At 37.2% G+C, this 14,201-nt stretch overlaps 1 protein-coding gene across 2 annotated transcripts; it reads right to left on the bottom strand.

Annotated features, from left to right (window-relative positions):
- Positions 1-539: 539 nt before the first annotated feature.
- Positions 540-13,232, bottom strand: prelid1b (PRELI domain containing 1b). Of its 2 annotated transcripts, none has more exons than XM_044189115.1 (6): positions 12,662-13,232; positions 12,032-12,238; positions 10,761-10,986; positions 8,714-8,827; positions 8,056-8,134; positions 540-1,889 (listed from the first exon to the last, which is right to left on the bottom strand). In XM_044189115.1, exons 2-6 carry the CDS (start codon positions 12,121-12,123, stop codon positions 1,768-1,770), a joined length of 633 nt encoding a protein of 210 aa, XP_044045050.1. In that variant the 5' UTR covers positions 12,124-12,238; positions 12,662-13,232; the 3' UTR covers positions 540-1,767. The 2 variants fall into 2 exon arrangements, with proteins under 2 accessions (XP_044045050.1, XP_044045049.1); XM_044189114.1 differs by having other exon boundaries at positions 13,026-13,232.
- Positions 13,233-14,201: the final 969 nt, after the last annotated feature.

Genomic DNA, 14,201 nt, shown 5'->3' with positions numbered 1-14,201 from the left:
TCATTATTGCCTGTTAAATGATTTATGAGACACTTATTGTGAAACACAGCACTGTGACAACCTTTAACTGAACAAAGCAGCAGGAATATGGTAAATGGTCTGTACTTGGTCTTCAGACCACTCAAAGCGCTTCACACACTACATATCACATTCACCCCATTCACACACATTCAAACATTGGCATGCTAACTGCTCATCAAAGTAACTAATCATTCTCTCTCTCTCTCTCTCTTTCACACTCACACACACCCCGAAGGCACAGCCCTCAGGAGCAATTTGGGGTTCAGTGTCTTGCCGGGATCAAACCACCGACCTTCCGATTGGGGGACGACTCGCTGTACCATTAAGCCACAGCTGCCAAGAATATGCAGATAAAGATGTTCAAATGTTACAGGGCTTCCTGTTTTGGTTTGTGCAGCTGTGTATCTGATCTGCAGTCTGGAATATTAACTTTTAAAAGGTCAGAGTTCATCTTTTGTCACTGTTCTAGCACAGAAAAGTTAACTGGTGAAATCAACAAAGAGGCAAAATTAAACCAATAACTTTATAATAACAAATTTTATTACTGCTCGATTTGACAATGAGAAAACACAAGACAACAAACACTGGACTTTAACTTGCAGGGTTGGTTGAACATGTTTTTGAATGAGTGGCAAACATGTTCAACTCTTCAATTAAAAAGGTCCAGTGGAATCTTACTACTACCTGGTTGAAATAAATCTATATATACACCCCATATTACAAATGCTTAATGCTAAATAATTCTTCATAAATACATTACATAACTTATTTTTGAACTCTAATTCAAGTCTTGCAGCAGAAAAATCCAGACAATTCCATCTAAAAAGGGAATGCAATCACTGAAATGTTACAATAATATTAGCTTCATATCAACAGGCAGACTGAAAAAATTAAGTAAAATTGAGCACAAAGTTGTGAAAACTGATACAAGTCACTTTGGTATCTTGTGATTATCAACACTTCAGTACAGGCTGTGCTGCCAGTGACTAACCAGTTGCGTTTATACTTAATTTTCTATTTATGTGCAATATATATAGATTGTGTGCTGACACTAGTAACACATACTGTGTGCTGATGTGTTTCAAAGTGAGAAGTTTAGTACAGTCGCAAACCCAGAAAATGTTAAACAAGGAAGAAATCATGAGGATAACTAAATAAATACATGCACATTAAACCATTAAATTATAATCCTCGTCCTTCTTTGCTTAAGTGAAATTAAAACTACACCGTCACAGTATTATGATTTGGTCTAATGTGAACTTGAGGCTGGACCAATACCTAAAGCCTAGTAATATATCACTTGAATTGCTGATGATTGCAAGCGAAAGTGCCATTCTGTTAAAAACAAGTTTGACCATAATTTTGCATGAAAATATGCTTACTAAAATAAAATAGATAGATAAATTAAATATATTGCAAGACACGAAAATGTGCATTTGCACCTGGCGTAGTTACAGCATTAAAAGGGTGCTTCTGGTTTTCACAAAGGCAATATGTTTCTTACATAGGCTCAGGCCCTGAGATTTAATGAAAGCTGAGAGAAAAGACGGAAAGCTGAGAACAGAGAAAGAAAAAGACAAAAGTTTAAGCGTAGAGAAGAGAGCTAATCTGACAAACACAGATTGCAGTATTAAGAGAATAAACAGCGATCGGCAAGATCCCAGAAAATTTCAGTCTAGTCAAGATGATCAAAAAGGCATTGTGTTGAGCTCATGTCACCTGGACAGTACTTCACACACTGTCCTGTCAGACGTACTGCTGGGGTTTCTGTGGGACAGCAGCAGCTGAAGCCAGGCTCTTGGCTGCCTCCTTGGCCTTCTCTGATGCATCCTTCATTGTGTCCCTGAGCAGCCGCTGGGGCGTCTCTCCTGTGAGTCCAGAGAGGGAGACAGACAGGACAGAATGAGGACCTTTTCAGACACGGAACACGTAACTTCGCTGGCTTCATCAAGCTGTTCAAGTGATTTGAAGTCATTTTGTTGTTCAGACATAAGGTGACTTTTACATAAATGTTCTTTACGGCTTTGTTCCAACATGACACGACAGGAAAAGGCCCCGTGCTCACGGGATATTTGGCACCTGGTGCGTGAGAGGAAGCACATTACTGCTAGAAAACAGCGGTGAGTTGAAAAGAATAATGATCATGAAAAAATACGTTTTCTGTCCTCTCACAAGCTGCATCAGTGATAGATATTAAAACGTATTTTGCTGTTGAAGGTTTAATTAATGACCATGGTGAGTACGAGGGACGCTCAGCCCCACTTCTCTGGTGAATATATTCAATTTTCTCACCAGTTTAATCATTTATTAGATAGAGAATTCTGCTGCCTATTTGCTTTATTTTGTCTGACAGCACACAAACAAGCTGGAACTCGTTTTTGCGTTTTGCTGGATATTAATTTATTCATTGATGCTGTTGGCATAAATGAAAGTTAAAAATATAAGGAGAGAGACAGCTGGTCTGATTATTACTGTGGTTGTGCAAAGGTTTTCTAACCTCTATTGGCCCGGTATTACTGTGAGGGGTAAATGATTTTTAGATCTGATCTGACGTGAGAAGAATCTCGCCAACACTGTAAAATCGGCTCATTCACAGCGTTTCATAATTTATTAAACTGACTTTCTATAGGAGATGATACTTAAGTCTGTAGATTTAACCTTGTGCTGCTGCAGCCTTTACGTTAATCTGATGGAATTTAATTCAGACTTGTGCCATGTTGAAAGTGTTACAGAAATGTTACTAGGTCCGACCTAGTAAGATTGCCGTCATGACTTTAACGTAAAAGTGACTCGGGTGTTTATTCAGACATGAGACCAACATGTCAAGTTACCATCACATTTATGTAAAGAGGTTCATGTCTGAAAGAGGCTTTATATGATGGCATGCAAGATGGAAAGGTGACAAAACTTAAATCAGTATGGAGAAAACGTTTTTGAAAAAGTCTTGAAGTGAGCACACCCATATTTGTTTGCTGTTACAAACTGCCTCACTCTGGATTCAGTGCCATGGGCTGCAGAGTCTATTTGAGTCTGACCTCTCAGTGAACCCTCAAACTTAAAAGTACTTCACGCGAGAATAACAACCAGACTCACAATACAACAGAGCAGTTTCCCTAAACTGTGAGAGAGACTGAAAGAGAGCAGAGACGAGCGGTTTCCTTCACAATAAGGTGCTTTCAAACAAAGCAGCAGAGATGATATGTGATCGTGTTTTTCCTGCGAGGGTGGCTGCATGGTGGCAGAGGGAGAAACCTTGGAGACTGACAATAACTGGAGGGAGTGGATCCTGGGAATTTAAAGGGGCCAAAAACAAAGCAAAAAAATGTGTTAAGTGCTGACATAGTTGATTTATACATCATATAATCTTTTAAACAACAAAAACAAAGAAAAATAGTCTAAATTGGCTGTAACTGCATAATATTTCACTGTATCCATCTTTTGGTCACCATGCGTGTTTTAGTGGGAGCTGACGTCAGCCCTTACTAAAATTAAATTGGCTGAGAGGTGACGTACTAGCAGCAAATTTCCCTTTGTAACTGTCAAACTGGTTGTTAACATGTTTCCTTTTCCTCACTACAGTGGAGTTGATTTCTTGTGTATGTTTGCTTCACTGTCTGGTGCAGTGGCCCCACTAAGTCTTGCTGAACGTGAAAGGGGAATTCACTGCTTGTATATAAAAAAAAGTTCACTTCTACCCTCAGGTACTTACACAATATCAGAAAAACCTCAGCAGTCCCATTGTCTGTGTTTGGCTGGTTAATTTATATGCCAACAGCTGTTATGTTACAGTGTTTTAGCTGTTTATTTTCCTCTGAAGGAAGTGTCTGAAAAGCAGACGCTGCAGTCTTATAAGAGAGGTGGGACATGTCCCTCTGTCTGTCCATCTGTGTACTGTGGCATCTCAAGTGATTTCTCAGACACTACTGGTCTGATTTTGATACAAGTGATTCATTTTATTACAGTGTATAAAAATACAATGGTCTCATGTGGTGCTATAAATACCTGTAGGTTTATATCAAGTTCATAAAACTCACAACTGGTCTGATTATAACTTGAATGTATGATTTTGGCATTACAAAATTGTGTTTTGAATCTCTCGCTGTAGCTCGGTATAACAGTCTAAAGGTATAAAATGAGCTGGGTTTATTTAGTGCTGTCATTTTCCAAAAAAGGTACTGTAAGCGTAGCAGGTAAGTATATTTGGTTCAGTATAAAGGGTAGTATTCATTTGGCTATAGATTTACAGGCTAGAAAACATCTGACACCTAATTTTGACAAAAAAACAAATGCAGCCAGTAAAATGTCTGTTGAAGTTAGGAACTCATACATTAAAATTTAACATGATCGAGTTACTAAGAGCTGACGTGTTAAGCGTAAGATATCTTAGGACTTTGAGGACCTGCAGAGACCCTGTTGCTGGTACCCCAGTCGAACATTTTGATCATGGTAGCCATTTCTTCCTAATTTCCTCTTTACTTGCAATTATTCATCTCTCACTTCATTTTCTGCCTGTGTTCCTGCCCACATTTGGCCTCTCTCTCTCTCTCTCTCTCTCCATGTGCTGTTAAAATCCTAAGTTGAAACATAAATAAAACCTCTTTACCATGTTAACTTCTTGATAAAAATCAAGTGTTGATTATGAGGAAGAATCTGACTAATGAGCTGGTTGATGACACAAACTGACATGAACTTGAGAAGCAGACTCAGTGATCGGAGAGGAAGCCGGCCAGCGATACAGTAGTGACCACATGAGCTCCAATTTCACTGGCTGGGCAGAACAAAACTTGGAATTAAAAATACAAAGGCTGGTTGTATTTCTATTTAGGGATGGGGTGATCATTTAATATTATCAATTATTGTCTTTATATAGTCTTATTGTAACAAAATGCCCATATTGAGATTCATAGTTCCCCTGCATGAAAGTACGATACCATGTAACATTTTATCTAAATGTCTCAGACATTTCACAACACTTTTTTTTTTTTTTTTAACTTTTTTGGTATTACACACACACTTTTTACCCGATGGGATGAACATGAGTTATTTGTTACCATGTAAGTTTTAATATTTAATTAATAATGATTATGTTTATATTGCCCAGCCAAACTTTGATGCAGCACAATCGGTTTTAATTAATAACTGTGACCTGGAGGTTGGTGATGTTCAGCTGTTAAAGCTTAAACAATATAAATACCAGCTTCTCTGAAAACATCAGTGAACTTATTTCATAGTTTTGCATCAGCCTTTAATTGGGGCCTTTCTAACAGTTGATGATAGCAGTGATGCTAATTAACTGACAATTTATTCACAGCAAGAGATCAGAAGAAGACTGCAGAGCTAAATGTTAAAAATACTGTATGTGGACCTACGAGATGAGTTTTGTGTCTGACAGTCAATCTGATGTATAAAGGCAGAAAATAAAAAGCATAAACTTCAGTTCAATGTTCAGATCAGCTGACAGTAGAGGCACACAGACCCATAAATCCATCCCACACATGACACTGTTCCCTCCAACCTTCCCTGTCCATCACACTCTTTATCTACCATTCTGTCCAATCAGAGAAGATTTTTTGTTTATTGGATAGTTCAAAATATATTGTATAAAACAGTAAAACAGTATAGAACAAACCATGGAGGTCCTCTCTGTTACTACATCAATTGTCATTGACTATACTGCCATTCAATGGCAAAATGCAGTAACTGACACTATTTTCAAAGTCACAAAGGTTTGCCTCTACTGTATAACATGATTTGTTCAACGTAAATGTAATTTGTAACTTTTTTAAAATCTCTAAACCCCAACATCACAGCATCAAAACTGCATTAAGTGCAAAACAAGAACAAATGCAAAACATCCATTTCAGTTTTGCATTCGGATGCTACAGTACTACAGTTTGTCCTGGAGTTTTACTTTATTCTGATGTTTATGTAGCATACTGGGAGGTGCATTTAAAAATGATTAATATTAAATATTGATCAATGTAGAAGAGAAACTTGCAACTAAAAAGATCAAAGTTTAGAGATTGTGATTTAACCCAAAAGGTAAACAAACAAAAGAAAAACACTATCGATAACAAGCGATTCTCCCTACTGCAGTGGGTATTATTAATACTTGATGACCCATTTGTTAACTGGATATTTGGCATCATTTATGACAAGAAAATATTCATTGTTGCATTCGGGGGAAAAAGACAAATACTGCTGTAACTAATTTTCCTCTTATAAAAAGGTTATGACTAGGGTTCAGTTTTTATCTCAAACAAAAAAGAAATTATGGTCAACTAAACTATACACTATCTACTTCTATACCAATGCTAAAGTAACTTTTGAGTCACTTTTACTCAGAGTTTCTGCTCTCTGACTTTTCAAGACAGATATGGTATGTATCTGCATACACAACACACAAGGGGAGACAGCCACTACCTCAGCTACACAGTCTACTGTGTGAGGCTCATATATGGCATCATGTGACAACCCTGGGCAAGGCCTGGGATGGCAGATGGATGCCCCACTGCTAACATACTTACCACAACGCTCAGCCTGATGCCCATCCCTGCAGTGCCATCAACAAAGAGGCAGTGGGACAGAATCACAACAATGGGAGAATATCCTTTCAGACAACAGTACGCTGCATCAGCACAACACACAGTTTGTAGCGCAACACAAGCCTCACTCGTCAGGGCCCACCACCAATAGCGGAGCGATACCTTTTTCACTAATGATAATAATGATTTAAATTCGTTCAATTTACTTTTCAAACTTTTATGTTTTGTGTTGCATTGATTTGTCTTCTTAATTCAAGTTTACATAATTTATGTCAGCCAAAAACATTAAAACATTTAATTTTTCTTTTGAGTCTGATAAAGCACAAATGATCAGTGCATGACAAATAAAGGGGTGCGATTAGAGCTGAATAAAAATAATATAAATAAAAATATTCACTTGATCCAGCTTTTCAAATGTGAATATTTTCTGGTTTTCTTAGTCTTCTATCATATTAAACCAAATATCTTTTTCTGTTTTGGACTATCGGTTGGACAAAACAAGAAATTTCAACAGTGTCATCTTGGGATTTAGAGGATAGTGATGGATTTTTTTTTTTTTTACTATTTTCTGACATTTAAATAGACCAAACAATTAATCGATTAGCTTCAGAACATAATCAACAAATTAATCAATAATGAAAATAATCATCAGTTGCAGCCCTAGTTGTGATCAAGGACACACATTTGCAGATGTTGCAGTTTTCTACAGCTGCCACTATTTGTTACTGAGGACCCATATTTTACAGAAAGCACCTTTAATTAGACATTTTTTCATGTTTATGTTATCATGTTATTGATGATTTTGCCCTATTCGTCTCTCTCTCTCTCACTCTTAAGTGCCTTTAATATGAACTGCTCTACAGTTTTTTGTTTAGGCAACCCAAAATTATTTTGGTCTGAGCCTAAATTCAGAAATCCAAGCTGTTTGTCACTGTAGTTGTCATGGTTTCATATCCCCCTGCAGTCACATGGTATTTCTAAGCAACAACGACCTTTAGGCTGCTTAAATTAACCCGTTTCTAAGAAACATGTAGGCAATGCTGAGAGGCTTAATTGAGACAACTTTCCAACTGCAGAGTAATTACTGCTTCAAACTATTCTGTGATTGTCGATTTTGCACAAATAAAAAAGGAAATATTTTTTGCTGCTTCAGGATCTAGGGAGGGTAAATGTTATAATTTCAATGTCTGGGGCGAGCCACTTCAGTTTTTACTCTCACCGGAAAATTTATGAAAATGCATGATGAAGATGTTTCAAGGATGTTTAGCCATTTATCAGTTTAGCCAAGTACAGAAAAGGTATAAGTTAAAACATAAATAAGAAAATAAATAGTGTACGATGTGTCGCAGTCCAGTGCTTTGAGGAAGAAAAGCCTTACTTCTCGTATGAGTTTTATCATTTCCAGAAATGGCAACAGTTAAAAATAAACTGTTTTGTACCCCTCGTCTCTTTCCCTTTTCTCCCGTTTCTGCTGGTGAAGTGTACATACCCTGTAGGTTGGACAGTGCGTATTCCAGCCCTTTCATGGCCTTCACCTGGTTGCTCTTGAAGCGGGCCAATCCAAACTCCTGGGAAAAGACAGAACAGGAAATAGATTTACATGGGGAGACGTCTGAAAAACAACACTTAGCTAACAGCCCTCTCCCTCCTTTTCTCTGGGGATAACAAAGCAAGCCTGGCATCTTCCGCATCTAATAATAATATTTTAGGTTGACATATTTTTGGCACTGTTTTCACTTCTCCCTCAAATCTCCAACTTCTTTATTTTGGCATTTGCACACAGGCTCCCATGCCTCTGCTGCTCATACTATGACCTACAAATTAAACTAAGGCATTGAAAATAGTATTCTGTATGTTACCCCCTGGGTTAAAAACAAATGTGGGCAGATAAAAGTAGGTGATTATAAATACATACTACTACTATTATCTTAATACTATTACACCTCCATGCTAATGAATTCATATCTGACTTCTGTAAAGAGCATAAAGGCTTATTCTAGCTGAAATCAGAAAGACTTTTCAAAGAAAAAAAAAAGAATATGATGAAAATGCACTCTATTCAATACAATACAGTACAATACACTCAGAATAGTTTAACATGTTGATTTAAGCATGGGCAGCTTACTGCATAAACAGGGTAAAAGTACCTGAACAGGTCTGGAGAAGCCATAAACATTTGAGGATATCCACGCTTCCCGTTTCAGCTGGGTGGTGGCTGGCTGCTCCACGGAGTCTTGGAAAACACAACGCTCTTCAACCGACTAACATGCAAGAGAGAAAAGTGACAGCAGGTTAAGGTAAAGTACAAGGCTGTGGAACTGTTTTAATTTGTCACGCATTCAGGAACAGAAGTAAAAGAACCAAATGTTTATTTTTTGTACAATTTCCACATACAGGTGCTTGAGAGCTGATTTATAGTGAAAACATGTGCTGGAAGCAAAAACCCCCACTTTTCTTGCATGCTCTTTGCCATTTAATACGAGTGTGGACAATAAACAGAATTTTCTTGTAAGCTTCTTTGTTAGGTTTAGCTTTAATACATGTGAGAGTACATTTTAGGTAATAATATATAAAACCAATCAATTACAAGAATATTGGGAATGTTACAATCTGATTTGGATTAGCGTGGCCATGATTGGATCCAAATGAATACTCAATTCAAAATCTATTTTAAAATTTTAAAAATTGTTTCTCTTTTTTTGTATTAAGAAGTGTCAAAATTGGTCTCAAAGCTGCAGGAGACTACCAGTTTACTGTTTCAAATGTTACCATAACACTGTACTCTCTCAGACTCTCCTCGGCTATATTTGTCAATGCTTTGATCAGACAATTTCTTTGATCACAACCAGTTAGTAAGCTTAACTTCCAGTTATGTTTCATGCTGCAGTAGATTAAAAACATGAGTAGCATAAATCCATCCTGCATTAGTGTATAGAGCATAGCAGTAAGAGTGTGAAAATAGCACACCTTAGAGCTGCACAATGTACAAGTCATGTCAAGGTCCTTCTTCCCTGGGAGATTATTACATCTGAACTGTGTTCAAACGCTAGCCTCTTTTGAAGATCTGGCTGGTTGAATTAATATTTTCTCCTCCTTTCTGGGGTTACCAGTGACATGTGCCTACACTTCGCAGTCATGGCACAGAGTTCAATCTCTTACTCTGCCAACATAGTGTACAGTATCAAGCGAGGAGAAACCGCAGCACTAATGAACAAGAACTGATTTTTTTTAATTCATGAGCTGATTTTGAATTGTAGAAAATAAGAATTTTCAGGTATGAGGTATGTAATACTGCACTTGTAATGACATCTAACAGTGATGTTAGACCACAGTACTCTCCTATATCACTGAAGCAAGGGGATAACTAACCACTGGAAATAAGTAAAAAAAATGATTTTCTTAGACCGCTTGGGCCAGACAGCTAAACAATGAGCTGAAACTCGACATAAAGCTCCATAAAGATGAGAAGAGCTGCAGATTTATGTGATAATTCTCTGTAGTTTCATTACTACAAGCGACCCATTTCACATTGACACATTGTTTTCACATTATCATTCAATACATTGTTATCATAAAAATATTTAATACAGCTGCCTTGAAGGGACAGTTTACCCCAAAATCAAAAATACACACTTTTCCTCTTACCTGCTATTTATCCATCTAGATTGTTTTGGTGTGAGTTGTCGAGTTTTGGAGATATCGGCTGTAGAGATGTCTGCCTTTTTGGAATATAACGGGACTATATGGCACTCAACTTGTGGTACTCAAAGCGCCAAAAAAATAAATAAATTAAAAAAAAAACATAAAAACACAACAGCAATGTCTCTTTTCAGAAATCATGACCAGATTACTCAAGATAATGTATTTTTTGGAACTTTGAGGACCACAAGCCGAGTGCCATCCAGTGCCATTATATTCGAGAGAAGGCAGACATCTCTACGGCAGATATCTCCAAAATTTGGCAACTCACACCAAAACAATGTAGATAGATAAATAGTACTACAGGTAAGATGAAAAATATGTATTTTTAATTTTAGGATGAACTGTCCCTTTAAGAGACTCAGGCAGACAAGAAATGCTCCAGTCAAGTGAATATTAGAATTTTGTCTAAGTAATGTAGGCCGAGAACACATGGGAAATGAAAGGGAAATGTTACACTAAAAGCAACAAACCACAGAGAATCAGACACCTCACCATGAGAGTTGTGTGGTTGAGGTTCCAGGTGTAGGTGGTAAGACTCCTATTGACAGGGTCCACGATCGAGTCCTCGATGATGTACACACAGCGAGACATGCCGGCGGGGAACAGCCGCTCTGCCCAGCGAGGCAGCCGATTGGTCTTCATCAAGAGGCGTCTAGAGAGGAGCCGATGGTCTGCAGTCACCTCCCGGTACACAACGTCCTCTGTGAGAACATGGGTGCTGACACATAAAAAAAAACACACAGCCATGTCAGCTAGACTGTTAGGTTCTGTACTAAAAAAGACTGCAACTTTGGAGGATACCCACTTAATGTGACTAACTCACAGTTCAACTTTGGAATATATTTTTGCACAGAAAAAAAAGGGAACATCTTAACTTCCAGGTTTCATATCAGTTTGTGATTAATTTCAGTTCTGTTTAAAACAGTGGTCCACTTTCAAACAGTCAATTAAAAGAAAATGTGTATGTGTGTATTCTGGGTCCTTGCGAAACTTTTTGTGAACAAAATGCCACTGTGATGTTTTTATGAGATACTGGTATTATACAACAAAGATCACTCATGATTCTGATGTTGTTAGGTCTAGTCATAACACAAATAAAACAGATTGACAACACAACTATGATTATGCTAAACTTAGTTTTACTTCTCTGATGTGTTTTCTCAGTTCTCTTCTTAATCATGACTGAGGGATCTTTAGTTGTACGTTCACAAATGCGAAGCAATGTGTATAAGGTTCACCTAAATCATATAGTAGGACTCAACAATACACTCCATCTGTGCTAACTCAATACAATAACAAGATTCCTGCAGGTCTACAAACACTCCAGTAACTTCACTTCATCCCAAAGATCTTCTATTGAGTTCAACTTTTGTAAATGCAAAAGGGTTTTGATAATATTTAAATTATAATGTGATTTGTCATCCGAATTGCATAGTAAAAATGTAATATTGTGACAGCCCTAATCCATCAATAGTGATCTAAAAACACTTCCATCATATTTATGATGAAGGTGGTTGCAAATTACTGTAGCCAGTTAAATATCACTTTAAAAGCAGTTACTAAAAACTAAGAAAGGTTCACAATGTAGTCTTGTTTTGCCTGTTTTTCAGGTATGATTGTGGGTTTTTGCTCTATTTTCAGGCACTGAATCACAGAAAACTATATAACTATATATTTATTAAAGGCTGTGTTGACATTTAACACACACTACATTTACAATGAGCATCTCTGTTAAAATACTGACCACGAAAATATTACGATACCTGAATGGGTTAGGGTACCTCTGCCAAAATGCAGAGACAACATGGTCCCACGTACTCCTGATGTCTATGTTATTACAGAAATATTTGACCATTCTTCTCTCGCTGATGTAGAGGATGGCCTGAATCCCGAACCCTGAGGTCCCTTGCTGCGACTACACAAGACAATAAAAACTTGGGTGCTGACTCCATCCAAAGTCTGGCACAGTCCTGCAAAGGTGAAGAGACAGACCTTTACTACATCTATAAACCATCAGGGAGAAGCAAAATATATGGTACTTACAAACTGTATAAATGTATTTACAAAATATATTACAGTATATTTATTGAAAACCGTAAACAAATTTCTTATAACATATTTGGCCAGTGAAGTTGATTCTAATTCAGTTCTGTGTATGTACAAAATGGAAGAAAGTAATTTTACTGTGGGGATCTATTATTATTTTAAAGCAAAGAGTTAAAATATAATTTTTACCAAATTAAAGTTATATTTAAACTTCATTAGCGCCATATGTTATCCATATTTTGTTATTCTTCACAACAAATCATAAAATACGTCTATTAAAGTCTTACTTCTTCCAACAGCTTAACCATGACTGACACAAATGGTATCTAATTATTACTGTTACTTACGTAATCTGTACACATGTCACCTTGACTTATGGCTTTACATTGCGCTATAGCTGAGCCTATGGCTTGTTCTTAGCTCGGTCTGGTGGCTAATGTCACTGCTAACAATATGTTAAAAGTTCCTTGGACAGCAAACAGCTACCTAGCTTCTTAAAACAGACGAAAATTACTCAGTTTGGCATCTAACGGTAACACGGCGATTGGATGACAACCGGTACATTGTTTATTTTACAGCTCAATCATGACTGTATAAAATATTTGAGAGCTAGCTAGCTTACCATAACTATTAACTCAACGTGGGTTAATTAAATTTAGCTAGTCTTAACGCAAAGTGGAGAGTAACTACGTATCAGGAAACAAGTCTTACCTGACGTCACTACTAATGAAATACTATGCTAATAAATATCCGCAGAGTAACTGCTTGTTGTGCCTCTAACCCACAAATTAACTAACGATAGTTAATTACATCCACTATCCTATCCTTCAGTACATGAGACCAACAGATGCGTCGGAGTCGGACTGTTTACAACGCTGCTGCTGCTTCTTCGTCTTCTTCTTCTTCTTCTTCCTCCTCGTGTAAAAACTACAAAGGTTCGTTAAAGGTGCATGCCGCCACCTACTGTACCGGAGTGTGTAACGTCATGACTTCATAAAGAGTTATGACATATATAACATTATATAGTATATTATATTTCTATTATATATATCTATATTAATAGAGTCAAACACTAAGTATCATTACTTAATCAAATTATATATTTTTCTGGTTTATGCTGTTTGCATACACTATACACTATACTTGCTACACTACTTACACTATCATGCTACTAATCACACCACTATGTCACTCTTGCCTTGTAATTTCGAGTTTAATTGCTCTTGTATAGTTTCTATTTTTATTCAGATTCTTATTCTTATTTTATATACTTCTAATTATTTAGTTTTTTACTTTCCCTATTTATCTGTTCTTAGGCCTACTTCTGTCCTTGTGCTGCTGCAACACCTAAATTTCCCTTCTGGGGATCAATAAAAGCTTATCTGATCTTCTCTTATCTATTATCCTATCCAACATTCTACATTTGTTTGGTCAGTATGAGACAGTGTCTGAAAGCACATGTTTCATGCCAAAATTGTGAGAGTTGGCACTGCAACCATAGAAATACACAAAGTAACTAAACAAATAGATACGATGTACTACATGTAAATGAACAAAAATAAATAAATAGAATAGACCAGGTGCTGGCCTGAACCTGCGCCAAAATGGGACGCCATGGTTTTTCTGCAGATGTCATTAATTGTGTCAAATGAATGGTGACATCATCTGTGACATTATCAGTGATCATCATGGGAGCATCTCAGTCCCACAGTGAGGTTTTAAATAGAGCCTGTGACATTCAGGATATAATTTTCTGACAAACTCCTGCCACGGTCATCCAGTTCGCAGACGCAGGACACCTGCAAAGTCCACCGCTGTTCCCAGACACAGACGAACTGTCCACTAGTCAGCTTAATAAACATGAACTGCATGCATTAAAACTGCAGT

Source organism: Siniperca chuatsi, linkage group LG3 (genome assembly GCF_020085105.1).
Source record: "Siniperca chuatsi isolate FFG_IHB_CAS linkage group LG3, ASM2008510v1, whole genome shotgun sequence".
Taxonomy (NCBI): domain Eukaryota; kingdom Metazoa; phylum Chordata; class Actinopteri; order Centrarchiformes; family Sinipercidae; genus Siniperca; species Siniperca chuatsi.
Note: the sequence above shows the minus strand (reverse complement) of the source record. Positions and strands in the feature narration are given on the sequence as shown.

Excerpts from the sequence above, each read along its gene's own strand:
- prelid1b (XM_044189115.1), bottom strand. The coding sequence starts at position 12,123 with ATGGTCAAATATTTCTGTAATAACATAGACATCAGGAGTACGTGGGAC. Across the intron at positions 8,828-10,760 it reads TCAACCACACAACTCTCATG|TCGGTTGAAGAGCGTTGTGT; the intron begins GTGAGGTGTCTG and ends CTTGCATGTTAG. Across the intron at positions 8,135-8,713 it reads GCTTCTCCAGACCTGTTCAG|GAGTTTGGATTGGCCCGCTT; the intron begins GTACTTTTACCC and ends GTCTTTTCCCAG.